This window comes from Macaca nemestrina, chromosome 5 (genome assembly GCF_043159975.1).
Source record: "Macaca nemestrina isolate mMacNem1 chromosome 5, mMacNem.hap1, whole genome shotgun sequence".
In the NCBI taxonomy this organism is placed as follows: domain Eukaryota; kingdom Metazoa; phylum Chordata; class Mammalia; order Primates; family Cercopithecidae; genus Macaca; species Macaca nemestrina.
The window spans coordinates 143,352,260-143,378,889 of record NC_092129.1 but is presented as its reverse complement, the minus strand read 5'-3'; the positions used below and the strand labels follow the sequence as shown (position 1 = coordinate 143,378,889).

General features: G+C 49.0%; 1 protein-coding gene across 10 annotated transcripts in view; it reads right to left on the bottom strand.

Moving 5' to 3' along the window:
• Positions 1–26,630, bottom strand: part of LOC105489673 (kinesin family member 6) — a 388,549-nt gene that overhangs the window by 7,583 nt on the left and 354,336 nt on the right. For 8 of the 10 annotated variants that reach the window (XM_071097107.1, XM_071097101.1, XM_071097098.1 and 5 more), the window contains 6 exons: positions 19,806–19,890; positions 17,738–17,873; positions 14,306–14,403; positions 3,022–3,072; positions 2,136–2,225; positions 147–253 (listed from right to left, as the gene is read on the bottom strand). In XM_071097107.1, coding sequence (XP_070953208.1) covers positions 147–253; positions 2,136–2,225; positions 3,022–3,072; positions 14,306–14,403; positions 17,738–17,873; positions 19,806–19,890 — 567 coding nt within the window. The remainder of the gene's footprint in view (positions 1–146; positions 254–2,135; positions 2,226–3,021; positions 3,073–14,305; positions 14,404–17,737; positions 17,874–19,805; positions 19,891–26,630) is intronic. The other 2 variants (XM_071097102.1, XM_071097100.1) reach the window with 2 other exon arrangements.

Sequence of the window (26,630 nt, the reverse complement as noted above, 5' to 3'; positions counted from 1 at the left end):
GGGCACATGTGAGTGACTGGTAGGCCAGTCCTGTGGCTTCAGGAACATGCAGGAAACTCCCTACTCCCCTCCCACCTCACTGTGTGCTCCCCACAAGTGTTGGTGACCTGTGGCCCTGGAGGAGCCACCAAAGGAGGTGAACTTACATTGCTTCTGCAGAATGCTCTGTCTGGCTTTGATGAAGGCCAGGATGTCCGAGTCCGTCTGGCTGTCTCCGGTGAGAGGGATGGACGACATTGGCCTCTTGGGGATGCTGGGGGCAACCATGTGTCACATTTTACTGCAGTTTACAACTGGACTCACCACTTGTCTTTCCAAAATGCTTTTCAATTTTTGGTGACTGATCTCACCCAGAAAGTTACATGACACAGCTGGCCTGCTTCTCACTCCCTCCTACCTTCTCTGTGTGGCAGCCACACTAAGCCTTCTGTCATGCAAATTGGGTCAAGTCACTCCCTGCCATAGACCCTGATATGGTTTGGCTGTGTCTGCACCCACATCTCATCTTGAACTGTAGTTCCCATAATTTCCACGTGTTGTGGGAGGGACCTGGTGGGAGATGACTGAATCATGAGGTGGCGTCCCCTATACTGTTCTCGTGGTAGTGAATAAGTCTCATGAGATCTGAAGGTTTCATAAGAGGTTTCCCCTCTCACTTGGCTCTCATTCTCCCTTGGCTGCCACCATGTAAGACGTGCCTTTCACCATGATTGTGAGGCCTCCCCAGCGACATGAACTGTGAGTCCATTAAGCCTCTTTCTCTTTACAAATTGCCCAGTCTCAGGTATGTCTTTATCAGCAGTGTGAAAACAGACTAATACAGACCCTTTAGTGGTTTTTCACCACTCATAGAATAAAACTCAAACTCTGTCCCATGACCCACCAGGCTGTGTGTCATATGACCCCGATTCAGTAGCTCCAGCTGCCCCCTCTTCTTTCAGTGACTTGCATTTACCAAGCTGCATCCAACCTCAGGACCTTTGCTCTGATGCTTCCTCTCCCTGGACTCCCCTTCCCCCAGCCGTCACATGGCGGCCGCGCTTTCTCTCACTGCCTTCTCTATCCTCTCACCACCACCCCTCCTGTCCTCCCATCCCCGATTTACCCAAACCAGCACCCCATAACCTGGGGCCTGTCAACTTCTGCGCCCAGCTTAGATGTCATATCCTTCAGTATTGTATCCTCAGAGCATCCCCACTCCCCATGTGACTTAGCTAGTTGACCTCAAAGCAGAGATTACTATTCTCCTGTCTCTCCTTAAAAACAGAACCATATTTAGCTAAGTTGCCACAACTAAAAAAAACGACCTTTCCCAGACTCCTGTGCTGTGATGTGTGGCCAGGTAGCCAGGTGATGGCCAACGAGATTTGTAAGTAGAAGTGTTGTGGGGCAATCTCCTTAGAAAGGGAGGGCTGTGTGTGCCCTCCCCCATCCCCTTTTCCATCCAGCTTCTCCATATAGCATTCCCCTTCAGCAAACTCAGAGCAGTACATTTGCCTGGTCTTGCCAACTTTCCGTCTGTCCTCACCCCTGTGCCTCTGCACGGCAGGAGGCGGTAGCCACTTCCTTAGAAGGCAGTAAGGATGGTATGTAACAAGGGGCTGGCCATTCCCACAGGTAGTTTTGGGTGTTGGCTTTCCAGCTGCAGCCCAGCTGGAAGTGCTAAAGCAGAGTCCAGGCAGGCAGGGCAGTGGCTGAGCTGGGGAGAGGCTGAGCAGCCATTCTAGTTGGAGGATACAGACACCCATGGTGCTGATCAACTCTGCTAAGCCTGGAAGCAAATGCTGCTGGGTCTTGAGGCCAGGCTTGTCAGCTCCATGCTCTGCTCTGTGGTGGGGCTGCCCTGGGCTGGCTCTTTCGCTTTCTGGCCCCCCAGGTACATCTAGTTACAAGAAGATATGAAGCAACTCTGCCCACACAGGGCCCTGGTGACTGTGGGAGAAAACCTCCCCGCTTTGAGTTGGCCTGTGTGAGAGATTCCAGGGAATTCCCAGAGGGCCAGGGCAGAGGCCAGACCTGGGCTCTGTCTGTGTGGCTACTAGACGAGGGGCTTTTTCAGGGAGTAGATTGGAGATGGAGGCCCACTCCGCCCACTGCAGGGGCTGTCACAGGCATTAAAGGAGAAGACCACAGACCTGTCTTCCAGTGGGGTGCTGGTGCTGCTCTGTCTCTGGCTGTGTGGACTGGGGCAAGGCGAGGGCAGGATTTTCCTGGCATTCACATCACTGCAAAACACAAACCAACAAAAGCAAAAGGAATGGGGGCAAATTTATAGAAGATAAATTCAGGGTTTGTATCTAGGAGCTGTTATGGACTGAATGCGTCCTCTCAAAATCCATATGTTGACACGCTAATTCCCAGTGTGATGGGGGGCCCTTGGGAGGTGATTAGATTTAGATGAGGTCCTGAGGGTGGGGCCCCTGCACTGGGATTAGTGTCCTTATAGGTATAAGAAGAAGATGAGAAACTACAGTGCATGCTCTCTCTCTCTCTCTCTCTGTGTGTGTCTCTCTTGGCTCACTGCAACTTCCACCTCCGGGTTCAAGCAATTCTTCTGCCTAAGCCTCCTGAGTAGCTGGGATTACAAGCGTGCACCACCACACCCGGCTAATTGTTTGTATTTTTAGTAAAGATGGGGTTTCACCATGTTGGCCAGACTGGTCTTGAACTCCTGACCTCAAGTGATCCACCCACCTTGGTCTCCCAAAGTGCTGGGAGAGACAGCACACAGCAAGAAGGAGGTGCCAGCAAGTGAGGAAGGAGGCCCTCAGCAGGAACTGAATCTGCTGTGCTATGGACTGGAGGTTTGTGTCCCTGAAAAGTCAGGTGTTGAACCAAATCTCCAATGTAATGGTAGTACAGGTGGGGCCTTTGGGAGGTGATTAGGTCATGAAGGCAGAACTCTTGTGAATGGGATTAGAGTCCTTATAAAAGGGGCATCAGAGAGCTCCCTGGCCCCTACCACCATGTGAGAATGCATCGAGAAGACAGCTGTCTATGAACGAGGAAGGGGGTCCTCACCAGACATCGAATCTGCCAGTGCCTTGACCTTGGACTTCCCAGCCTCCAGAACTGTGAAAAATAAACATTTGTTGTTTGAGCCACTCGTTCTATAGTATTTTGTTATAATGCCTGAGCAGACTAAGACAAGAGCCAAGAATCCTGTCTTGGATGGTTTACACAGTAATTTTCTTTTTTTCTTTCTTTCTTTCTTTCTTTTTTTTTTTGAGATGGAGTTTCACTCTTGTTGCCCAAGCTGGAGTTCAATGACGTGATATCCTGACCTCAGGTGCTCCGCCCACCTTGGCCTCCCAAACTGCTGGGATTACAGGCGTGAGTCACTGTGCCTGGACTACACAGTAATTTTCATTGTTAGGGCATGCATCTGTTGGTTGTAGAAGCTGAACAAACGATGGCCACAACTGTTATTGATAGACATGCCAGGCTCTGTGAAAGTGCTCTGCAAACATCATGCCATTTAATCCTCTCAATGACCTAAGAGGTGGATGTCATCATCTCCATTTTATACATGAGAAAACAGGCTTAGAGAGATTAAAGAAATTCTAAAAGTTATCCAGCTGGTAAGTGGCTGAATTTGGAGCTACTCAGGATTCTTTGAGGCTCCAGAACCTGTGCTCTCAGCCACCATGCCTTCCAACTGGGCTTGACTCTATGGCATTCTGGGAACACACACTGGCCTACCCTGACCACGCTGCCTGCCCCTGGGACCCAGCTTCATGCTCTCTGAGTGAGAAGTCAGATCCAACAGCGCACTAGATGCAGCTGTGCCTGTTCACCTAGGCCGCTGACATGTGCGCCTTGCCTCGGATTCTCGGCCCAGTGCGGTGGAACCCAGAAGCTCCTCTTGGGAGGTGAAGAGGCAGGTGGACACGGCTGGTTGGAGGCCAGTGTATTCCACATGCCTGTGGTGACAAGGTCCCTACTCTAAGCTGTGCTGTAAGGAGATCTTCCTCGCTTCCTGCCTGGAGACAATGTCAGAGCTGGAAGAGGCCTAAGAAGTCACCTGGGTACAACCCTCCTTTTAAACTCTGGGGACACTGGGGCTGAAAGGCAGGCTAGGGTTAGAGACAGGTGAGCCGGCTCCGCGGAGTCTGCATCTTCTGCGCAAGGTACTCCACAGACCTGACAAACCGTGGGTCTCATGGCCCCTTCCCCGGCTCTGGCCTTCCGCCTTCCGATCTCAGCCAATGGCAAGACTGCTTCCATAGGTCACGACTGTGGTCAAACAAGCAGGAAAAGACATCGGAGCCTGGGGAAACCCCCCTCACCAACCAGTGTCCATTTCCTAGCAGTGGAGAGACTTTCCACCAGGTGCTCTTCATGGTGGCAGAGCAGAAATCTCTGTGCTGGGTCTAGTGAGGACTGCTGCAGGACCAGAGGTAGCCACAAGGTGGCAAGCTCTGCACACTTTTCTTTAGAGAACAGTGACCAATTCTCAAGGCTCCTGCAGAGTGGTTCCTGGTGCAGCCTGGAGAAGGGAAGGAGAAAGGGCTTTCCATCCTGCAAGTGCTTTCATTACAACGGGTCAAGGTCAGTTTGGAAGCTGTAGCAAATTTGCAAGACCAAGGCACTGGCACAAAAATGGCTCATTCACTCAATGGCTTCCCAGTGGAGCCATGGCTCAGGTTCCAGGGAGAGTTCACAGGTGCCAAACTATTGAAAGCTGGGAGGGGGTGGAAGAGGATGGAGAGATGGATGGGGCAGGGTAGAGGGCACAATCACACCGTGGCCAGTGGGGCCATCCGGTACCCTTTGAGGAGGCCCAGCTGCCCTGCCTGTTGCCTCAACAGCTCATGCAGGAGGGCAGTGGAATGGAAGGCTGGGGGCTCCCGAGGGAAATGACTCTTCAAACCCGTAAGCTGCTCAAGCGTCCTGTTCTTGGATGCCACAGCTTGGTTTCTGTAATTCTGGGGATGGTGCCATAAATGACCTCTGCCCTCGCCCTTTGCCCAACCAGCCTTTGACACTGATTTAATTTCTCATGTTGACGTCCCTCTGGAGAGAGAACATACCAGCCATCAGAATGAATTATCTTTCTTAAAAAGGATTAATAAGCCATATTAATAATAATTAGGCCTCCTGGGTTGCCAATCAGAGTGTTTAGTGGGATCAGCTTCCAGGGCCTGAGCATCCCTGGGGAAGTGATGAATCAGGTTTCTTTCAGAACCCGATGAGCAGAGGACCAGCGTCCCGCCGCCCAGTTCCCCGCCTGCGGCAGTTCCACAGGAACAGCCGTTCTGGAGCTCAGGCAGCAACTGCCGCTGGGCCCTCGCTGTCTCACCTCGCGGCTCTGACCGGGCACTGGAACGTTTATCTGCTCACAGAGTGACCGTGTCGGAGGGACCTTTGCACATCTTACAGATGGGGCAAGGGAATCCCAAAGTGGGGAGCTGGCTTGTCCAAGGGTGTGCTGCTCGAAGGGGCCATGACTGGGATTCATGCTATTCAAATCTCAATAAAGGGAACTTGTTGGAGGAGATCAATAATGACGTGACACATGCCTTTGAAGTCCAAGGTTCTTGACTGCAGGGTTAAGGGTCTCTAGGCAAGCACATCCAGGGAGCATCTTAAGTTGGAATACCTAAGGAATGTCCAGGAATGCCCAAGGCCAAGACAAGGTGGAAGGAGCACTATTCTGATGGGTGGCACAGCAGACGGTCCCTGGAGGCCTTGTCCAGGGGCTACTCCTTACACCTATTCCACTGTGGACTCTCTCAGAGATGCCAGCGGATAAAGGCTGGCAGTGGGATGGATCAACAAATAAGCAGTAAAGAGGCAGCCCTGGCTGCAAGGGAGCATGACAAAGGGAATGAAGCAGAGAGGACGAAGAAAAGGAGAAGGGGGATGTAAGATAGGAATAGGGACAGGCAGAGCCGACAATGGAGGGAGAGATGGGAGAAGAGGGGAGTGGAGGAGGGAAGGAGGCAGGGAGAGGGCAGGGGGAGCAGTGGGCAGAAGGAAGAAAAGGCACTCGCCATGGAGTGTGAAGGTCTAGGTTTAATCTGTGGCTCTTTTTTTTTTGAGACGGAGTCTCCCTCTGTCTCCAGGCTGGAGTGCAGTGGTGCGATCTCAGCTCACTACAACCTCCACCTCCCGGGTTCAAGCGATTCTCTTGCCTCAGCCTCCTGAGTAGCTGGGATGACAGGTGCGCACCACCATGGCTGGCTAATTTTTGTATTTTTAGTAGGGATGAGATTTCACCATATTGGCCAAGGCTAGTCTTGAACTCCTGACCTCGTGATCCACCCGCCTTGGCCTCCCAAAGTGCTGGGATTACAGGCATAAGCCACCGTGCCTGGCCTAATCTGTGGCTCTTTACGTTATTAACTACAGAGTCAAAGCATCTCATTCCCTTTTAGGGCCTCAGTGTCCTCATTTGCAGAATGGGGAGGCTGAACTCAGGATTTCTCAGCTGAAATGGTGAGGGCCAGTCACAGGGAATTCTGGGTTTCCAGACCTTAGAAGGTTGGCCTTTTAAGGCAACACAGTTTTGCCCCTTAAAAATCATGGCCTCTTGCGAAAATCAGACGGTGTGGACACATTGGAGAGCGGATACCCCAGGCAGGAGGATCTGGTGGTGGGAAGCACATAAAGAAAGCACCTTGTACAAAATATTACAAAATGTACGCTGGTAAGTGCCAACACCTAGTAGATAACATAGTGGACATGTGTCCCTAAAAGGCAGTCATTGATCCTAAACAAAATTGCTGTGAGGAATGCGGGGAGTGCACGACTCAGACAGGCCTGGGTTTGAGTCCACCACGGATTAGCTGGTGACCCTGGGCAAGCTACTTCATCTCTCTGAGCCTGCGTTTTTTCACATGTCAAGTGAGGGACCATGACGTTGGTCGTGTGATTTGCACCTGGCCCATGAGGACCCTCTACGAAGGCTAGGGGATATTACCACCATCAGGCCAAGGCTGTCTCCCTTGGGAACGTAGGAGCACCAACAGCGAATCCTCCGAGTGGGATGTGCACAGGGAATGTCTGAGATGCCCTGAGAGCCTGAGACAGGGTTCCCTACCCGCCTCACCCTGGCAGAGTTCTGTGAGCCCTTTACTACCGGCATCTAAAGCACGTGACAAGGATTTCTTTGTCAGAGGTGGAGCCCCTAGAGCTCTTCCTTTCCAATCTCTGGCGGGGTTACTTTTCCTCTCACCTGCCTAGTGTGACCATCCCATCCACGAATCCTGGCACTCCAACAACTGTTAGAGGAGGAAATGTGGGGCAACCAGCCACTGGAGTTGAGGTGTTTTAACAAACACCGTTCAGGACACTCAGTGATCTTTTCCCAGGAATTAGAGCATCCAACCAGCACGCCAGCAGCCACCACAGGGGATGGGGCTGAACAGCCCTCTAGGGCTGCCTGAAAGCCATCTTCCCCAAGACCCTCCTGCCGGCAGTCACCGAAGGGGCTTGGGGTGGGGGTGGGGACTCTGGGAGCAGGATTTTGGGAAAAGCTCCTGTGGGTGATCTGATGCACACCTTTCAAATTCAAGGTTCTGACCACTAGGATTAAGCATTTTTTTTTGCAAGCATAATATATTTCTTTTCCTTTTTATTTTTCTTCTTTTTGAGACAGGGTCTCACTGCGTCACTCAGACAGAGTGCAGTGGTGCAGATCTTGGCTCACTACAGCCTTGACCTTCTGGGTTCAAAAGATCCTCCCATCTCAGCCTCCTGAGTAGCTGGGACTACAAGCATGTGCCACCATGCCTGGCTATGGATCTGTGGGGAGGGAAGGATGCTTTTCATGTTTTTTATAGAGATGGGGTTTCACCTTGTTGCCCAGGCTGGTCTTGAACTCCTGGCTCAAGTGATCCACCTGCCTTAGCCTCCCAAAGTGCTGGGATTACAGGCATGAACCACTGTCCCTGGCCAAGCATAGTATATTTCTATCTTGCATCTATCAGACCCCTTGCTGACACTCCTGGCGCTCTCTCTTTCTCTTTCTCTCTCTCTCTCTCTCTCTCACACACACACACACGCACACACACGCGTGCGCACATGTACACACTCCAATGTCTTTGAAGTCAAAGGAAAAATGAGAGACAGGGCTTTCTATTCCCTGAGCAGGATACTGCTACTAGTAGAAGCTACCCAAGAGATGAGAAAAGAGGATGGAGAAATAGCCAGGGGTGCCGAGCCTCACAACCAAGAGGAGAGCTTATTCTCATGGGGCAGATACATGAGGGGCTCAGCACAGAGCCAGAGCAGTGGCTGAGGAAGCTGAGTCCTCTTGGTTGTGTTTTTCAGATGTGCTGTGTGGAGTCCTGGAGTTTTAGCGAGAGGGCTCCGTGTGTGGAAGGAGGCAGGTATACAGGGGTTGCAATTCAAATTTACCAGCCTCTAGAGGTTGGCAGGTGCCCAAGTGAATGCATGGAGTGGGCCAGGTGCAGGGCACAAATGCTAAGCTGCCTGCATTGCCATGGCATAGTGCGGCTGCCTAGTTATTCTGCTTCTGCATTTTTAAAAATCCATAGACTATTATTTAGAGAAGTTTTAAGTTTACAGACAATTGAGCAGATAGTACAGAGAATTCCCTTATACTCCTCTTCCCTGCCTAACAGTTTTCCTTATTACTAACATTTTGTATTAGTGTGATAAATTTGTTATAACCGATGAATGAATATTGATACATTATCATGCACTGAAGTCCATGGCTTATGCAGGGCTTCACTCTTTGTGCTGTACAGCTCTGTGGATTTTGACAAATGCATGACATCATCTATGCAACATTACGATATCATACAGAATAGTTTCACTGCCCTAAAAATTCCCTGTGCTCCATCTAGTCATCCTTCCCTCCCTACAAGTCCATGACGATCACTGACTATTTCACTGGGTCCATAATTTTGCCTTTTCCAGAATGTTATATAGTTGGAATTATATAATACGTAGTCTTTTCATATTAGCATCTTTCACTAAGCAATATGCATTGCAGGTTCATAACTTTTCATGGCCTGATAGCTCTTTTTTTTTGAGATGGAGTCTTGCTCTGTCACGTAGGCTGGAGTGCAGTGGCTTGATCTCGGCTCACTGCAACCTCTGCCTCCTGGGTTCAAGCAATTCTCCTGCCTCAGCCTCCCAAGTAGCTGGGAGTACAGGTGCATGCCAATACCCTTGGCTAATTTTTGTATTTTTAGTAGATGTTGCGTTTCACCATGTTGGCCAGGATGCTCTTGAACTCCTGACCCCAAGTGATCCACCCACCTTGGCCTCCCAAAGTGCTGGGATTACAGACCTGAGCCACTGTGTCCGGCCTTGATAGCTCTTTCTATTGCTGAATAATATTCCATGGTTTGTTTATTCATTCACCTTTTGGAGGACATCTTGGTGGCTTTCAGTTTTGGGCAATTATAAATAATTTATAAATAAAGTTGCTATGAACAATCGTATTCTGTTTTTTTTTTTTTTTGTGGACATAAGTTTTCACCTCAGTTAGGTAAATAACTAAAATGCAATTGCTGGATTTTATGGTAAGATCATATTGAGCTTTGCAAGAATCCATCAAACTGTCTTCCAAAGTGGCTGCACCATTTTGCATTCCCACCAGCAATGAATGAGAGTTCCTATTGCTCCACATCCTCACCGGCATTTGGAATTGTCAGTTTATTTTGGATTTTAGCCATTCTAATATGTATGTAGTGGTATCTCGTCGTTGTTTTAATTTGTATTTCCCTGTGTGACACAGGACGTTGTGTACCTTGTCATGTACTTATTTGCCATCTGTATCTCTTCTTTGGTGAAGTGGCTATTCAGATCTTTTGGCCACTTTTATATTGGGTTGTTTATTTTCTTATTGTTGAATTTTTAGAGTTCTTGTATACTTTAGATACAAGTCCTTTATCAGATATGTGTTTTGCAAATATTTTCTCCCAGTCTGTAGCTTCTCTTTCAATTCTTTTAAAAATATCTTTTGCAGAGTGGTGTTTTAATTTTAAATAAAGTCCAACATCAATTTTTTCTTTCATGAATCTAGATTGTCTTCCAAAACACCAAGCTAGCCAAACAAACACCAGGCTAGCCAAACAAAACACATCAAGTCAGTTATTGATCCTGGGCTCAGGGGCTCACATAGGAGCTGTGTCCTAAATCCAGAATATGAGGCAGTGAGAGGGCACTGGGTCTGGGATGGCAGCGCTATAGCCCCGGGCAGATGGGCCCAGCGGCTCCTTCCCCATTGCGGTGTCCGGCATGCAGCAGATGCTGGAGAGATGGACTTCAAGATGGCACTATGCCAGCCACAATAGGCACTATGCTGTGTGCCAGTTCCTACTACTAAGTGGAGCTAAGTGTGATGCCCAGACCCATGGGGGTGCCACTGCTCTGCAGCAGGACTGCTACTGAGGGCACACTGAGATTGCATGCCTTCTGCTTTCACATGGGTCCAAGCCCAGATTGAGAGAGGATGACGGCATGACCAGTCTACATAAGGCCCCAGAGAAGGGTCATGTGGACATTTGCTCCCTCCTGTTGCAACATAGCTTAGCCCTGAAGGCCGTCTGGGATGGAAGGCATGGCTAGCATGTGACCTGCTGCCCTGCAACAGTGACCTGCTGGCTAGCTGAGTTGCCACCCTCCTGTCTCAGGCTGCCCTTGAAGGGTACACAGACCAAGTTTTTAAGCCCCCACCTTGTTCAGCATCCATGTTGTGGGGCAGGAAACTGAGGGTTGAAGACCCAGGGAGACCCCCAGTCTGGCGACTGTGGAAGCAGGTTTGGTGGGGCTGAAAGTGTTTAGGCTTGGACAGATGATCATATCCCAGATTGGCTCATGTGAGACATCTATCCATTTGGAAAAAAGAAGTTATATTCTTACCTCATCCCATATGCAAAGATACATTGTAAGATTAAAGATCTAAATATAAAAACAAAAATGATGTAGGAACTAGAAAAAAATATGGAATAGGTGACAAAAGCTGCTTTCTAGCTGAATGACCTTGGTACAAGTCATTTGACCTGTCTATTTCTCAGTTTCCTAATCTGGAAGCTGACAATGATTATAATAGGGCCTGCCTCAAAGTCATGGTGGTCACTAATTGGGTAAACATTGGGAAAGCCCTTGAGAGAGTGGCACACAGCAAGCAGCCTAGGACAGGACCTGCTGCCCCACCATGCAATCAACACTTGCTGCTATACCATGATTTCATTACTTTTAACAGTCTATAGGTAGAAAAGTGCTCCCTATAAAAGTGTTTTCTTTTGCATTGCTAATGAGCACCTGTCTTCCATGAACTGCCTGCCCATGCCCATTTAAAAAATGTTGGCCAGGTGTGGTGCCTCACACCTGTAATCCCAGCACTTTGAGAGGCTGAGGTGGGAGGATCACTTAAGCCCAGAAATTCAAGACCAGCCTGGGCAACAAGGTGAGACTCTTCCTCTACAAACAATTTTTTTTTTTTAAATTAGCCAGGTATGGTGGCACATGCCTGTGATTCCAGCTACTCAGGAGGCTGAGGCAGGAGGATTGCCTGAGCCCAGGAGGTCGAGGTTGCAGGGAGCCCTGATCACACTGCTGTACTCTAGCATGAGTGAGAGTCAAACCCTGTCTCAAAGAAAAAAAAGTGTTTTTCATTTCATTGATCCATAGGAGTTGTTTATATTCTGCATATTGATCTTTTGTTATATATATACACACATATATATGTATCTATATACATTAAACATTTTTTTCTTTAAGTACAAAAACAAAGGCACTCCAAAAAATTAGAATACAGGCTGAAGTGCTGGCACCAACAGCCAGATTGGAGGGTCTGGGAAAGTCCAAGGAAAATCTCAACCTGGTGTTGAGGGCTCACTTGCTGGCCTTTTAATTTTAAGAAGAGTTTTTTTTTTTTTTTTTTTCTTTTTTGAGATAGAGTCTTGCTCTGTAGCCCAGGCTGGAGTGCAGTGGTGTGATCTCGGCTCACTGCAACCTCTACCTACTGGGTTCAAGCGATTCTCCTGCCTCAGCCTCCCGAGTGGCTGAGATTACAGGCACGCACCATCACATCTGGTATTTTTGTACTTTTAGTAGAGATAGGGTTTCACCATGATAGCCAAGCTGGTCTTGAACTTCTGACCTCAGGTGATCCGCCCGTCTCAGCCTCCCAAAGTGCTGGGATTACAGGCGTGAGCCACCGCGCCCGGCCAATAGTTGTTTTTTAAGAATACTTTTTTTGGCCGGGCGCGGTGGCTCAAGCCTGTAATCCCAGCACTTTGGGAGGCCGAGATGGGCGGATCACGAGGTCAGGAGATCGAGACCATCCTAGCTAACACGGTGAAACCCTGTCTCTACTAAAAAAAATACAAAAAACTAGCCGGGTGAGGTGGTGGGCACCTGTAGTCCCAGCTACTCGGGAGGCTGAGGCAGGAGAATGGCATAAACCCAGGAGGCGGAGCTTGCAGTGAGCTGAGATCCGGCCACTGCACTCTAGCCTGGGCGACAGAGCGAGACTCTGTCTCGAAAAAAAGAATACTTTTTTTTTTTTTTTAAAGAATAGTTTTAAATGTACAGAAAAGTTGGAAAGATAGTGCACAGAGATCCCATGTAGCCTGTATACAGCTTCCCCTATTGGGCAGTTTTACCTTAGTGTGGTGCATTTGCCACCATCACTGAACCGATGTTGATACATTGTTATTAACTAAAGGCCATACTTTATTGGACTTTTCTTAGTTTTTCTCTAAAGCCTTTTTCTGTTCCAGGCTCCCACCCAGGACACCACTTTACATCTAGGTGGTGTGTCTCCCGAGGCTCCTCTTAGCTGTGACCGAGTCTCACATTTGGTTTTCTGGGGACCTTGACAATTTGAGGTATGCTAGTTGGGTGTTTTGTAGAGTGTCCTTCCATTGGGAAGTGTCTGATGTTTTCCTCATTCTTTGACTGGTTTTATGGGTTTCTGAGACGAAGGCCACAGAGGTTGAGTGCCACTCTTATCACATCATATCATGGGGACTGTCTGACACCTTTTTTTTTTTTTTTTTTGAGACGGAGTCTCTCTCTGTCACCCAGGTTGGAGTGCAGTGGTGCGATCTCGGCTCACTGTAACCTCTGCCTCCTGGTTTCAAGCGATTCTCCTGCCTCAGCCCCCCAAGTAGCTGGGATTACAGGCGTGTGCCACCACACCTGGCTAATTTTTGTATTTTTAGTAGAGACAGGGTTTCCCCATGTTGGCCAGGCTAGTCTCGACCTCCTGACCTCAGGTGATCCACCCACCTTGGCCTCCCAAAGTGCTGGGATTACAGGTATGAGCCACTGTGCCTGGCCCTCTGACACCTTTTTTAAAGCCCTATTTTATATTTCCAATGTGAGGGCTCAGGACCCCTTCAAACCCAAAGGATTGCTCCTTGGTGGCAGAGATAGAGGCCCCACACATACTGTCCTGGTCTCTGGCATCGGATGGACAATGGCAGGAGGCATGCATCATTGGTAATACCCCCTGGGTTGTGTGGTTGGAAACAGACAATAACATGGTTGTGGGGAAGTAGAGTCCCTGCTGGTCATCCCATCATTTAGGGAGACTGGCTCTGGGCCATCTTCATGTGTTATTGGAGGCTGCCTGAATCCTGGCTAGGATGAAGAGCTCTCCTGTGTCTCAGTAGGCTGGCTACCCACTGTTCCACCACCACTGTCCCCGAATCCCCTCTTCTCCCATGCTATGACCCTGTTCCATTCCTGCCAACCTCTTCTTCCCACTCAGGAGACAGGACCAGGGCTTGATTGTGAAACTTCTTGTCTCTTGTTACCATGGCAGTAGGTCTACTGGTTATCAGAACTAGGGACTGAAGGGGTGTGCACTCCAACCAGCTTGAAAGTCACTGTCCTGAGTATCTACGACTAATTAGATTCTTTTTTTTTTTTTTTTTTTTTTTTTTTGAGACGGAGTCTCGCTCTGTCGCCCAGGCTGGAGTGCAGTGGCCAGATCTCAGCTCACTGCAAGCTCCGCCTCCCGGGTTCACGCCATTCTCCTGCCTCAGCCTCCCGAGTAGCTGGGACCACAGGCGCCGCCACCTCGCCCGGCTAATTTTTTGTGTTTTTAGTAGAGACGGGGTTTCGCCGTGTTAGCCAGGATGGTCTCGATCTCCTGACCTTGTGATCCGCCCGTCTCGGCCTCCCAAAGTGCTGGGATTACAGGCTTGAGCCACCGCGCCCGGCCTCTACGACTAATTAAAGGGTAAAAGGAATTCATCCTTCTGGATCATACGGCTTCTCAGGAGACATGAGAGCCACAGGAATAGGTTAAAGAGAAAGGTAGGGAGCCTTTTCTGGGAACTCTAACACCTCTGGTGAGTTCTCACCTTACCTTTTGTTAGAGAAGAGTTGGGACTGTTCATGCTGGGAGTCAGATGTCTGGAGAAACGGCTTCGTGTGATCGAGTGAGTTCACTGCTGGAGAGTTTACCTGTTGGCCCCAGAGGGAGTTTCACAGTGTTAGCTTGAATCTAATGCCATAGGAAGATGTTCTTGATGTAATTCTTTTTTTTTTTTTTGAAATGGAGTCTCGCTATGTCGCCCACGCTGGAGTGCAGTGGGGTGATCTCGGCTCACTGCAACCTCCGCCTCCCGAGTTCAAGCAATTCTCCTGCCTCAGCCTCCCGAGTAGCTGGGATTACAGGCGCCCGCCACCACACCCAGCTAATTTTTGTATTTATAGTAGAGACGGGGTTTTGCCAGGCATGGCCAGGCTGGCCTCGAATTCCTGACCTAAGGTGATGTGCCCACTTTGGCCTCCCAAAGTGCTAGGATTACAGGCGCGAGCCACAGTGCCTGGCCTTGATGTAATTCTTAAGGGGAACAAGCCAGCTATAAAAGTTAGTGTACACAACGTGTATGGCCAAAAACAAATCTAGACATGGTAATCACCATAATGATGGGCGTCAACATATTGTCTAGGGACGGTAGAATTATGGGTAATATTTAATTTATGCTTTATGCTTTCCTGTGCTTTCCAAGTTTTCCAAGTTGAACAGGTATTCCTTTTTAAAGATAGAAAAGAAATGTTTAAAATGTTATCTTCATTCTTCAAAAATACTTTCTGGTTTTGCTTCTCCTTGTCCCAAAAACCCCCTACTAAAGTCAGGAGACATCCACCGAGCACTTTGTGTAGGGGAACAGCTCTGCCATGGTGCTCTGCAAGTTGCACGACCCCACATAGGCCTCAAGAGCAAGGCATACATCACAGCTGGTCTAAGTCTTGGCAGAATGCCCTGTAACCCTCCTGGAACGTGAGCCATACAGGAAGCTTGCGAGTGGTTGCTACTAGGTTATTTCCCACTTGCTTCCCTATCTTCCCAGAAGGTTATCCTAGAAGTTTCTTGTCACCTCCCTTGTTCCGATAAGGTTTGGAGCTTTCTGCCTCTGCCCACTCAGGGTACAGCTGCAGACTATAGAACTGCTCAGAGGCAGCATGGAATTGGCCCCTCTGTACCGGTGTATCCCACCATCCCCCTTGCTGTCATCTGGTCCCTTTTGTTTCAGTGACATCCTGTGGTGCAGAGGACACATGAAGCTGATACCCTTGCCTACTCGGGCTTTTGCTGTCTCTGTAAGTCATACACTGTCTGAATGTGTCAGCTTTGCCTGGACACTTCCGAGTTTCACTGGATGACCCTTGTCGACCGGTCAGTGGTGGACTCCCTCGGGCGCCAGCTGGGGAAGGCCCATTCACTGATGAACTTGCTAGGAAGGGCTCTTAACCTGGGGTCCACAGACAGAATCCAGGGGCTCTGCCAACGTGGATGGGAACCAATCACATCAGTATTTTCCCTAGCTGCTACCTGAAATTATTTCTTTCAGTGATAAGTGTAGACAACAAACCACAGAAGTATTAGCAATAGCTGTGACTTTGTCACCCACAGAAATCAAGCATATTTTCATATCACCTGATGGTTGGTTCAGAGATCTTGAAATATTGTGTCATTTCATCATTACTTTGAAGTTATGATAAATATTGGGCCCACACCTAGATCTTATTAATTAATGCATTTTAAAAGTGGTACATGTATTCCCAGACCATAACTCAGAATATTTTGATAACCGTATTTCATTCTAACTAGTTTTCTTTGTTATCTCATGTATTTAATTTTATCCAAATATTCTTCTCTGTTGTCCTGCCACATGGCCACTTGGTATCACACTGGTTATTGCTTGGCTATGTCCTTGGCAAATCATCTTCTCTGGCTCTCAGATTTCTTGTCCTTAAAATGAAGGGATCAGCCTGTCAGATAATCACTAAGCGTTCTGCCAGCCAGACAAGTGATCTGATTGTGCGTATTTTGGCATTTCTGCTGTGCCACAACTGAAGCGTTCCATGAGGAAAACTGAAACTGGGATGTTGTGCTTACACTTATGGACAGGTTATTTCAGCCTTCATCAAACAGAAAACTTCTAAGAATTTGTCTAGAAAATATGGAAAAAATTATCTACACATTATGTTTTGAGTAAAAACTAGAAACCACCTAAATATTCAACGATAGGAGATTAAAACATATTTATGTGATGGAACAGAAACAGCCATTAAAACAATGCTGTAGGATAATAACATGAAAAAATAGCTATGCTATACAATTAATTTTTTTGTTTGTTTGTTTTTGAGACGAAGTCTTGCTCTGTCGCCCAGGCTGGAGAGCAGTGGCACGAATTCGGCTCACTGCAAGCTCTGCCTCCCAGGTTCACGCCATTCTTCTGCTTCAGCCTCCCGAGTAGCTGGGACTACAGGCGCCCGCCACCTTGCCCAGCTAGTTTTTTGTATTTTTAGTAGAGACGGGGTTTCACCATGTCAGCCAGGATGGTCTCAATCTCCCGACCTTGTGATCCGCCTGCCTCGGCCTCCCAAAGTGCTGGGATTATAGGTGTGAGCCACCACGCCTGGCCTACAATTAATTTTTTAAAATCCATTTGTGATACTTGAACAGCTATATGATTTATTATTATTATTATTGTTTTGAGACAGGGCCTTGCTCAGTCACCCAGGCCAGAGTGCAGTGGGTCTATCACTGCTCACTGCAGCCTTGACCTCCCAGCCTCAAGCACTCTGCCCATCTCAGACTCCCAGGTAGCTGAGACTATAGGCACATACTACCATGCCTGGCTAGTTATTTTTATGTTCATTTTGGTAGAGACAGGGTCTTGCCATGTTACCCAGGCTGGTCTTGAACTCCTGGGCTCAAGTGATCCTCCTGCTGCAGCCTTCCAAACTGCTGGGATTACAGGCATGAACCACCGTGCCCAGCCTGATTCTATTTGTATAAAAACGTATGGATATATATGCATAGAAATCAAGGTAAAAGAATATAATCAAACATGTTAATATCAATTACATTTAAGTAGGGAAATTATGATTTTTACTTTCTTTGTGTTGTTCTGCATAGCAAAATTTCTATAATTCATATTCACATATATATGACTGTGATAAGAAAAACAATAAATGTTGTCAGTAGGAAATCACTGGAGAATATCACACAAAGCATTGGCGGCAAACCCACTGAGTTTTGGGAGCTGCATCTTTTATCCCTGATTTTTCCATTAATCAGGCAGAATTTTAGGCATGAGAGCAAGGAAACAATGAACCCCTGACCTTCCGTCATCCTTGTCACTACAGTGAGCACCTGCTTCATGAGCAGGGGCTGAGAACACGCGGGCCTGTGGGCCAAAGCCGCCACTGTGTCTCTTGACAGCCCCAGTGGGGCTGCGTGACTGGTCCCTGCCCAGCTTCCCTGATGTTCCCCAGGCCATACCTGCAGGTTGGTGGCCTCCTCTGCCCACCAGACTTCAAACTCTTTCTGTAGCTTCACCTTGGCTTTGTCCATGAGCAGCTGCAAGTGCTCGATCTCCACCTTCAGGGCTTTCAGGCGAGTGAACATTGTTTTATACCTGCGGTGGAATTGGGGAAGAGTCAGTGCACTGCTGTCTTGAAAGCATGGCATGGAGCGGGGGCTGTAAATGAATCCCGTGTCTCAGAATCCTGGCAGAGCTGCCCTGGTGCTCAGGGACTGGGACCCTACAGGAGCTTCGGAGGCCAGGCTACGGCACCAGGGTTTGAGTCCATCACAGAGAAGCAGAGGGAGACATTTTGGTCCAGTAGGCCCATAGGAATCTGTGTGTGAGATGAATGACCTCTCCCCCAAGAATGAAAACTGCCATTTGCTGAGACTTACTAAAGCATAAGCATTGCTGCAGGCACTCAAAATACACAAGCTCATTTAATCCCCTTACAACCCTATGAAGGAGATACTATGGTTATCACCTCTATTTTACAGATTCAGAACCTGAGACAGGTATGAAGAGGTTATATAACTTGCTCTATGAGACAGAGATAACTGAGGAGCCAGGATCTGAACCCAGGTGGTCTGGTTCTAGAACCACAGTCTTAACTGCTTCACCATTCCACTGGCTCACCTTCATGCCGAGGACCAAAATTAACACTGTGCTTATGAATGCACACATATATTGGTTTTGGGAATGCTAGAATGAATCAGAAATTGTCCAACAGGAAACAGTCCAATAGACAGGCCGAAGATATAAGTTGGCCTCTAAGATGACACTGAGATTGGAAATGTGGGCCAAGGGGACAAGATGAAGATGGAGTAAAGACACAAGAAGAATGGGTTGGAGGCTGGGTGCAGTGGCTCACGCCTATAATTCCAGCACTTTGGGAGGCTGAGGCGGGTGGATCACCTGAGGTCAGGAGTTCGAGACCAGCCTGAGCCTACATGGTGAAACCCTATCTCTATTAAAAACACAAAGTTAGCTGGGTGTGGTGGTGCATGCCTGTAATCCCAGCTACTCTGGAGGCTGAGGCAGAATTGCTTGAATCCGGGAGGTGGAGGTTGCAGTGAGCTGAGATCACACCACTGCACTACAGCCTGGGAAACAAAGTGAGACTCCATTTCACAAACAAACAAACAAACAAACAAAAAAACACCAAAGAAACAAAACAAAAAAAAGAATGGGTTGGAAAGAAACTGAGGAAAATGAACAAAGCGAGGAAGAAGAGAAGGTGGACGACTGGGGAGGGCCCCAAGGGAGTGGAGAGCGACAGCAGCGTGTGGGCTCAGGTAGTCAGGGCTTTCTGTAGGAAGACACCTGCACATCTGCCAGGAGCCACCTGAAGACCAGCACCTGGAGCTTTGATCTCCTAGGTGTGGGTAGCGGGGCAGGGGAGGTGCATGCCAGGTCAGCTGGGGGTTGGGGTGAGGAAGGGAGTGTGCTGCAGTGACACCACCGGCTCCTTGAGGCAGGAAAGGTGACTTTAGTCTCTCCAGAGCCTACCCATGGCATGGGGGAGATAGCACACATGTGCTAAATGCATCAATGAATGAATGGATGCAGCTTGATCAGCATGTGGAGCAAGATTCGATGACCACGCTGTATACCAGGAATGGCTACATGTCTGTTTATGCTTGAGGCTCCTCACTCTGTAAGTGAAGTCGTTTGGGACCCCAAATGCCTGCAGCTGCGTGAGAGTATGACGTTCTCAGGACTCGGAGGGAAGTGGGCTTCAGCCACAGGCATGCGGAAGACCACTGTGGTCATACTTCTTGGCTCCCATAGGTGGCAGCAGTGGACAAGCCCAGCTGCTTCCCGGGCCTGGCTTGGCTTGTTCTACATTCTAACCTCACACTGCCTGGGGTCCTGCCTTTCACACCTGCCTGCTCAAAGGCAGCCCCTCCTCCTCCTGCTATTCTAGGATCCAGCTGCTGGACCCACAAGTCCCTGAGTAGCTGCAGCCTTGGGCAGCTCCAGGATGACACTGAGACCCTGGGAGGCTGGGCTCGGGCTGTGTGTGGCTAAAAGGAAGGGCACCTTCTCTTTTCTTCCTCCAGTTGTGATCGCAGCTTCTCCTCCTGCTGGTCTGGCATCAGAGGCACCGCCATGTTTTCCGAGATTCCTGTAGAAGGAACGCAATGGGATGGTGAGAAAGAAAGGTAAAAGGAAAAAGGGCAGATGACAGAGTTCAAGGGCACCCCAGGAAGAAGGGGGCGCCTGTGAGTTCCTTCTGGGGCCTCTTGGTGGCAACCTCTGCTCAGCTGAAAGCCCTGAGAGGAGCGGCTTCCAGGGTTATTGTCCCTCTGCTGTCCCTCCCACTGCCAACATCTGTCACTGGAAGGGAATTCTCCCTCTACTAATCTTTTCACTATTGAGCTCATTCATTTCCTGTTGAGTCTCCAGGGAAGATGCAAAATAGCATTTCCCCATCCTCTGATAAAGAGCCCTTCAGGGCTGGGCACGGTGGCTCATGCCTGTAATTCCAGCACTTTGGGAGGCCTAGGCAGGCAGGTCACCTGAGGTTAGGAGTTCAAGACCAGCCTGGCCAACATGGTCAAACCCCATCTCTACTCAAAATTCAAAAATTAGCCGGGCGTGGTGGCAGGTGCCTATAATCCCAGCTACTCTGGAGGCTGAGGCAGGAGAATCGCTTGAACCAGGAGGTGGAGGTTGCAGTGAGCCAAGATCGCACCATTGCACTCCAGCTTGGGTAACAAGAGAGACACTCAATAAGAAAAAAAAAAAAAAAAAAAAAGCCCTTCACAAACAAGGAAATCTCTCTAAACCATCTGACATCTTTCTCTGCACAAGTGGAGTGCTGAATTTCCAGCCTCAGAATCGTGTCTCCTGTTTTTCACTCCCTCTGTAGCAGTGGTTCTCAAGCCTGATGAACTCAGGCCATGTTAATTCACAACCAGAGTTGAGCCCAAGCCTTGGCGACCGGATCATGACGGGGCCGGATCATGACAGGGCCGGGGGAGGGCTGAGGACGTCAGCAGGTATCAGCTGCTGCGCGTGTCTGCGTCCCTCTGATGCCAACCTCTGTCTTCCCCCACGTGACCGCCACTGGTTGCCTGCTCTGGCTAGTGTGCTCATCTGAGGCCGGCTCTCTCCTAGCCCAGAGTATGGGGACTTTTTATTCTCCTAGAAGTCTCTTCGTGGTTGCTCTGCTTTTCTGAGCTCCATAGACAACATCTTAGAAGTCACACAGCCCTGCTTTTTACTCCATGTAGGGGAGATTCAGCTGTGGTCCACATGCTTCCAGACATGCTCATACTGAATCCTTATAGTATTTATTTGCCGTAAGTGTTATTACTCCCATTTTACAGATAAGGACACTGAGGTTCAAAGAGGGTAAACTGCCCAAGCTAGGTGGCTAACTTCAGGAACCTTGGATTCAAAAATCCCTTTGAAAACATTTCTGACAGAAGGTCATCTGCTTTCTGCTCAAATACTTCCAGGGATGAGGAGCTCACTACTTGGCAGGATAGCACATTTCATGGTGGACAGCTCTGTTTCCTCCTACTTTTGAGCCAAGACACTTCCCACTAACTTCTTTTCACCTCTACTTTGGCTCTTTGGAGCAGCATAGCACATTTTTCTTCTTAATCCGATGGTCCTTTAAATATCTGAACAACAACATCAAAATACCACATGTGTCTGGAACTTTTTTTTTTTTTTTTTTTTTGAGAGACGGATTCTTGCATTGTCACCAGGCTGGAGTACAGGGCGCGATCTCCACTCACTGCAACCTCTGCCTCCCAGGTTCAAGCGATTCTCCTGCCTCGGCTTCCTGAGTAGCTGGGACTACAGGTGCGCACCACCACACCCAGCTAATTTTTGTATTTTTAGTAGAAACGGGGTTTTACCATGTTGGCCAGGCTGGTCTTGATCTCTTGACCTCATGATCCACCCGCATCGGCCTCCTAAAGTGCTGTGATTACAGGCGTGAGCCACTGCGCCCAACCCCCCTTTTTTTTCTTAGACTGACTCCTGCTCAATCTCTCCCCTGAAGTTTCAGCGACCTGGTTACTTTCCCATTTATCTTAAGTATGAAGCCTAGGTCTGGACATAATAATTCCATAGGTCTGAAAGGTACAGAGTAGAGTAGGGCTCCTCTTACCTTTTAAAAATTTAAGCTCTATATTTTTGTAGCAGGTGAATTACTAACAATGACCATTTATTGGGGGCTTTCTGTGTGCTAAGTTCTGCCAAATTCTACTGGGCACTGGTCGAGGTCCTCTATGTACCCTATCGCTAATTCTCAAAACAACCCTTCAAGGATGGCATTGCCATCTTGTTTCAACCAGATTCTTAGTCTCAGAGAGGGCCGTGGATAACCCAAGGTTACACAGCTGCTAAATAGCAGAGCTGGGACGTGAACCCATTTGTTTTTTTCTGATTCCAAGGAGCTAAAGGTTTCTACCAGACAGCCTCCCCAACACTGCTTGTGATTTTTAGCAGCTCTGTCGTGGTTGGCCCCTATTAAGCTTGTGGTCAGTTTTAAAACTTGCATGTTTTTTTAATAAGTGATTTTGTCAAAATGCATTCTGTTTCAGTGTGATTGTCCTTTCGATCCTGAAGGTACCACTTCACATTTATTGGCAGCCTAGCCTGCTGGAGGTCCTTATTTTGTCACGTCATTATTCTTCCCCTTTGACTTCCTTACCCATTTGTTACCTGTGTTTTTTATGTCATTAGCTTATTGATAACTATGCTAACTGGATCATGGTTCTGTCTGTCATCTTCCAGGTGCCAGTGACCCCCTTTTCCTTGTGTCAATTGCCAACTTTAAATTGACAGGAAGAGCAAGTGTCTTATTTCATTATCTAAACACAGGAAATGCAGATACCATCGACATCCCACCTGAAGTCCACACTGCCATCTGTGTTCGTGCAATTTACTGGTTCAGATGAGGCAGCCCGCCCGTCCACATCACCCTCAGCCCCCAAGTCTCAGGCACAGGAAGCTCTCAAGGGCAGAGATTGGGGTCCTCCTGCTCTGAGTGTCTTCCCCCAGTGCTGTGTTCAGACTCCATGTATAGGGTGCACTCAGTGCCTTGCATGTTTGCTGGTCTTGTCTTCTTTGAAAGTCGTCAGACAAAATAAACTGAAGGAAGTATCTTAACATGAAACTGACAACGGCAGAACTTTCAATGGACAAATTATTTCCTTTTTAAAAAGTTTCAGAAATGGGCCCAGGTATCTTCCAGACTGCTAAAAAATAACACTGTGAATCTCCTTCCTCCTTTTAACACTTTTGTCCCCACCCCAAGGGCACCCCTGAGAAATTCAGTGAAGCCCCCCTCTGCTGTGACTGGCTAGACGTCCTGCTGCAAGCCTAGCATGTGAGAGGCTGCTGGAGGCAGGTGGAGGAAGAGCTGCTGGACTCACACAGGCCCATCTCACCCGGCCAGAAGAGGCGGTCTCCAGGGCTTCGTGAACAGATAGCAGAAGGTAGAAGGGCCGGCCGGGCCGGCCTGCTCTTCCGTATAAAGGCCGCGGTCACCCCGTGTGAACGCAGAGCCCCTCTGTAGGAGGCAGGCTCTTGCCTTGCCCCATGGCTGGTTGTCTTTTCCTTGGGCATCTTGCAGGTTCCCCCGCAGGTCACAGCGTCTCAGGTGCCCTGGAAGTGTGTGGGGTGTTCAGGAGCCTTAGGCAAGGAGCACATTCTGAATGCCTCTGACACAAGCATGGAATGATAACATCAGCGCCATCTGAGGAGTCACTGGAGCCCAGTTCCCGCTCAACACTGCTTTCATTCTCACCACCCCAGCTGGCAGACATGATCACCTCTGCTTCAGTCCGGAAGACCAAGGCTTAGGGTGACTAGGTGGCTTGTGCGATGCCACAAAGCTACCAAATAGCGCCAGGCTTTGGATCCAAATCTAGTCACTCATCTGCTTATTTAACAAATGTTTATCGAGCATTGACTATGTGTCTGCCCCTGTTCTAGGGGGATTTCAGGGGGGAAGACAGACACTAAAACAACAAATAATTGAGTCTGCAGCATCATGCCGGGAATCGGAAGGTGCTGTGAGGAAAGACAAAGCGGGGTAAAAAGACAGGATGACAGGGTGGAGGGCTGCCATGCTAGGTGGGGGGTGAGGGCCTCTAAGCGGGGGGACATTTGAGCAGTGGCCTGAATGGAGGGAGGGAACAGGCATGCAGAAATCGGGGCGCAGAGTGTACAACAGTAAGTGCAAAAGGCCTGAGGTGTGAGCCTGCTTGCTGCATCTGACAACAATGAGAAGGCCAGGGCGCCTGAGTGGTTGGTAAGGGAAATCGTGGTGGGAGCTGAAGTCGGTGAAGAAACTGAGACCAGACCCTGGCAGATCTTGTGAGCCATGGTAAGGACACTGGCTTTGAGAGAGATGGGAGGCTGGAGTATTTTGAGGAGAGGAATAGGCTCGATCTATTCCTTTGAAAGCTTTTGAGTGTTTTTGTGTTTTGTGTTTTTTTGCTGATCAAGACAAAGCTACTCCAAACTGAACAACAGTTAATGTGGAGGTGGCGCCAGGAAGCTGGGAGTCTGTTGAAAGGGTCTGGGAAAGAAAGCTGGGGCAAGGGACCTTGGGAAGCCAGAATGAGGGCACAGCACACCCCACGACACAAACTACCCACGTTGTCATGACAACCAAATGGGCCTGCTGCCCGAAGTGATGTTTGCTTGGTGCAATGCATTGCAGCCTCACCAGGAGACAGCCTCTGGCTGCTTCTGATGTGTTCTGAGGCTTGGCTCATCAGTAACCTCTGAAGAGAAATAGGGGCTGGGAACTCAAAGGGAACCAAACAAAAGCGACTGAGCAAGAACAGAAGAAGAGGGAGTAGCTACAAAGGGCATTTGAGTTTTGTAGGTCTCCATCCCCACGGGGACTCTGGCCAGGGACAGAACCTCCCACCACCTGACAGGAGGCACAAGGAGCCCTCCTTTCAAGGACAGGATTCTGGCTGGGACAGCAGCACAGGAGGTCACAGTCCCGAGTGGCCTGTGAGGTCACACTGTTCATCTGTGGGGAGGCAGCTGTCTCCAAAGCAGTACAAAAGCAAGAGAAGGGTTTCACTCAGTGGCTGTAGGTCTGAATGGCACACAAGGAAGAAGCCCTGAGCAGTCAAACAGAAACTGAAGCTTCGACTTGGGAGGACGCACAGTCCCAGGCTGACCTTATCTCTGAAGTCACGGGTGTTTTGGAATTAGCCGTGCAAGGACCAGAGGGGCTCTTGCTGGGAAGGGCCAGCCAAGATGTGGACCCCCTCCTTCCTGACATAATTTCTACTGGAAAGATCTCTGCAGCTCCTTGTCCCACTTCCCCATGCCCTCCTCTCAAATGCTCTCTCTCCCACGCAGTTATCTGATGTTTGAAATGTGCAGAATCGTTTCTTTGGTTCAGTGGTTCTCAACTGGGGGTGCACATCAGAATCACTTAAGGAGCTTGTAAAAGCACACAGACGGCTGGGCCCTACTCCAGACCTACTGAGTTAAAATTTGTCGGTAGGGTCCCCTGGTGATTCCGAGGCTCACCCCTTGTTAAGAAACACTGCGTATGGCTTCAAGCCCAGTTTTAATGCAAGTACTCCGTGCAGAAGTTACTGAGAATACAGGCCCTGTAGACGTTTAGATAGGATGGTGTGTGGGAGCTAGCATGTCCCCTACATGCCTGCCTGCTTTCTAGACCTTTGGGAGCCACTGTGATAAAAGTAAAAAGGGCTTCAGGGGTTTGCAACCAGGAAAACACACTCTCTGTAAGGTTGAAACTGCCTGCATCTGGCCCTTGTAGATGCTTGATAAAATCTGAATAATGATAACCATCGCACAGCTGCTACATGGGTTAGAAATGTCATATGTATTGTCTTGTATAATCTACAACTCCCACTCTAGGTGGGGAAACTGAGCTCTGATAGAGGAAGTAATCTGCCCAGGATGGCGCTGCCAGTAAGCAGAGCTAGGGGGAGAACTGGCTCTGTCTGATTTCAAAGCTGGTGCCCTTTCCTCTGTAAGTGATTCCGATAATGAAGGAAGCCACAGGGCAGATTATTGAAGTCTGTATTGACTCATCGTTGGTGTTTGAAGGTGTTGCTCTTTTCCATGAATGCCTTTCAGATCTGGGTTGGGGCTGAGAGAAAGTCTTAGTGTCTTCCCCTGGTGCTGGCCTGTGATGTCTGACCTTTAATAACCGAAATCCATGACCTGTGCCCCAGTCCCACATGGCATTTGCAGCTTGCCTGCTGGGTGTGAAGAGCTATCTACCTGCGCTCCAGGGTCAGCCCACAGAATACCCACAGCCGGCCTGTTACATGCCCTTGGCCGGACTAGGAATCCTAAAGAGGATGATGTTGAAATTTCTGACCATTCACCAAAGCCAAAAGGGGCCCTCTGGGCTTCTGTAGAGCAAAGGCTATGGGGCCCACATGGCCGTTGCCTAGCCAGTGCCCTGCGTGGGAAGGGGCGGTGAGTTATGTGGCTCTACCATGGCAGACAAGACATCAGAGCCAGGAGGCACTCCAGCTGGTCGTCTTGGCCATCCAACTATCCAATTAATGATTCATTTGCTGAATACCCACTCTGGGTCTCCTTGGGGCTCAGCTGTCTCACACAACCATAGATCACTTCAGCCTCACCTTGTTTGAGAAGTCAAAGTGTCTATTCTTACGGAGATTGATGGTGTTCATAGCTCAATTACCACAATGGTCAGCAGCTCAGGGGCAGATTCTGGCTTCCCAATCAGACCACTGCCTGTTTAATGGCTCAAATTTATTATCAGCTGGAGCCGTCACATGCCGACGGGTGCTCAGTGCTGCCATCCATCCTGGTGTTGATTTTGTAATACCTTAGTGGCCCCAGGCATGCCCAGATTTAAGGGTG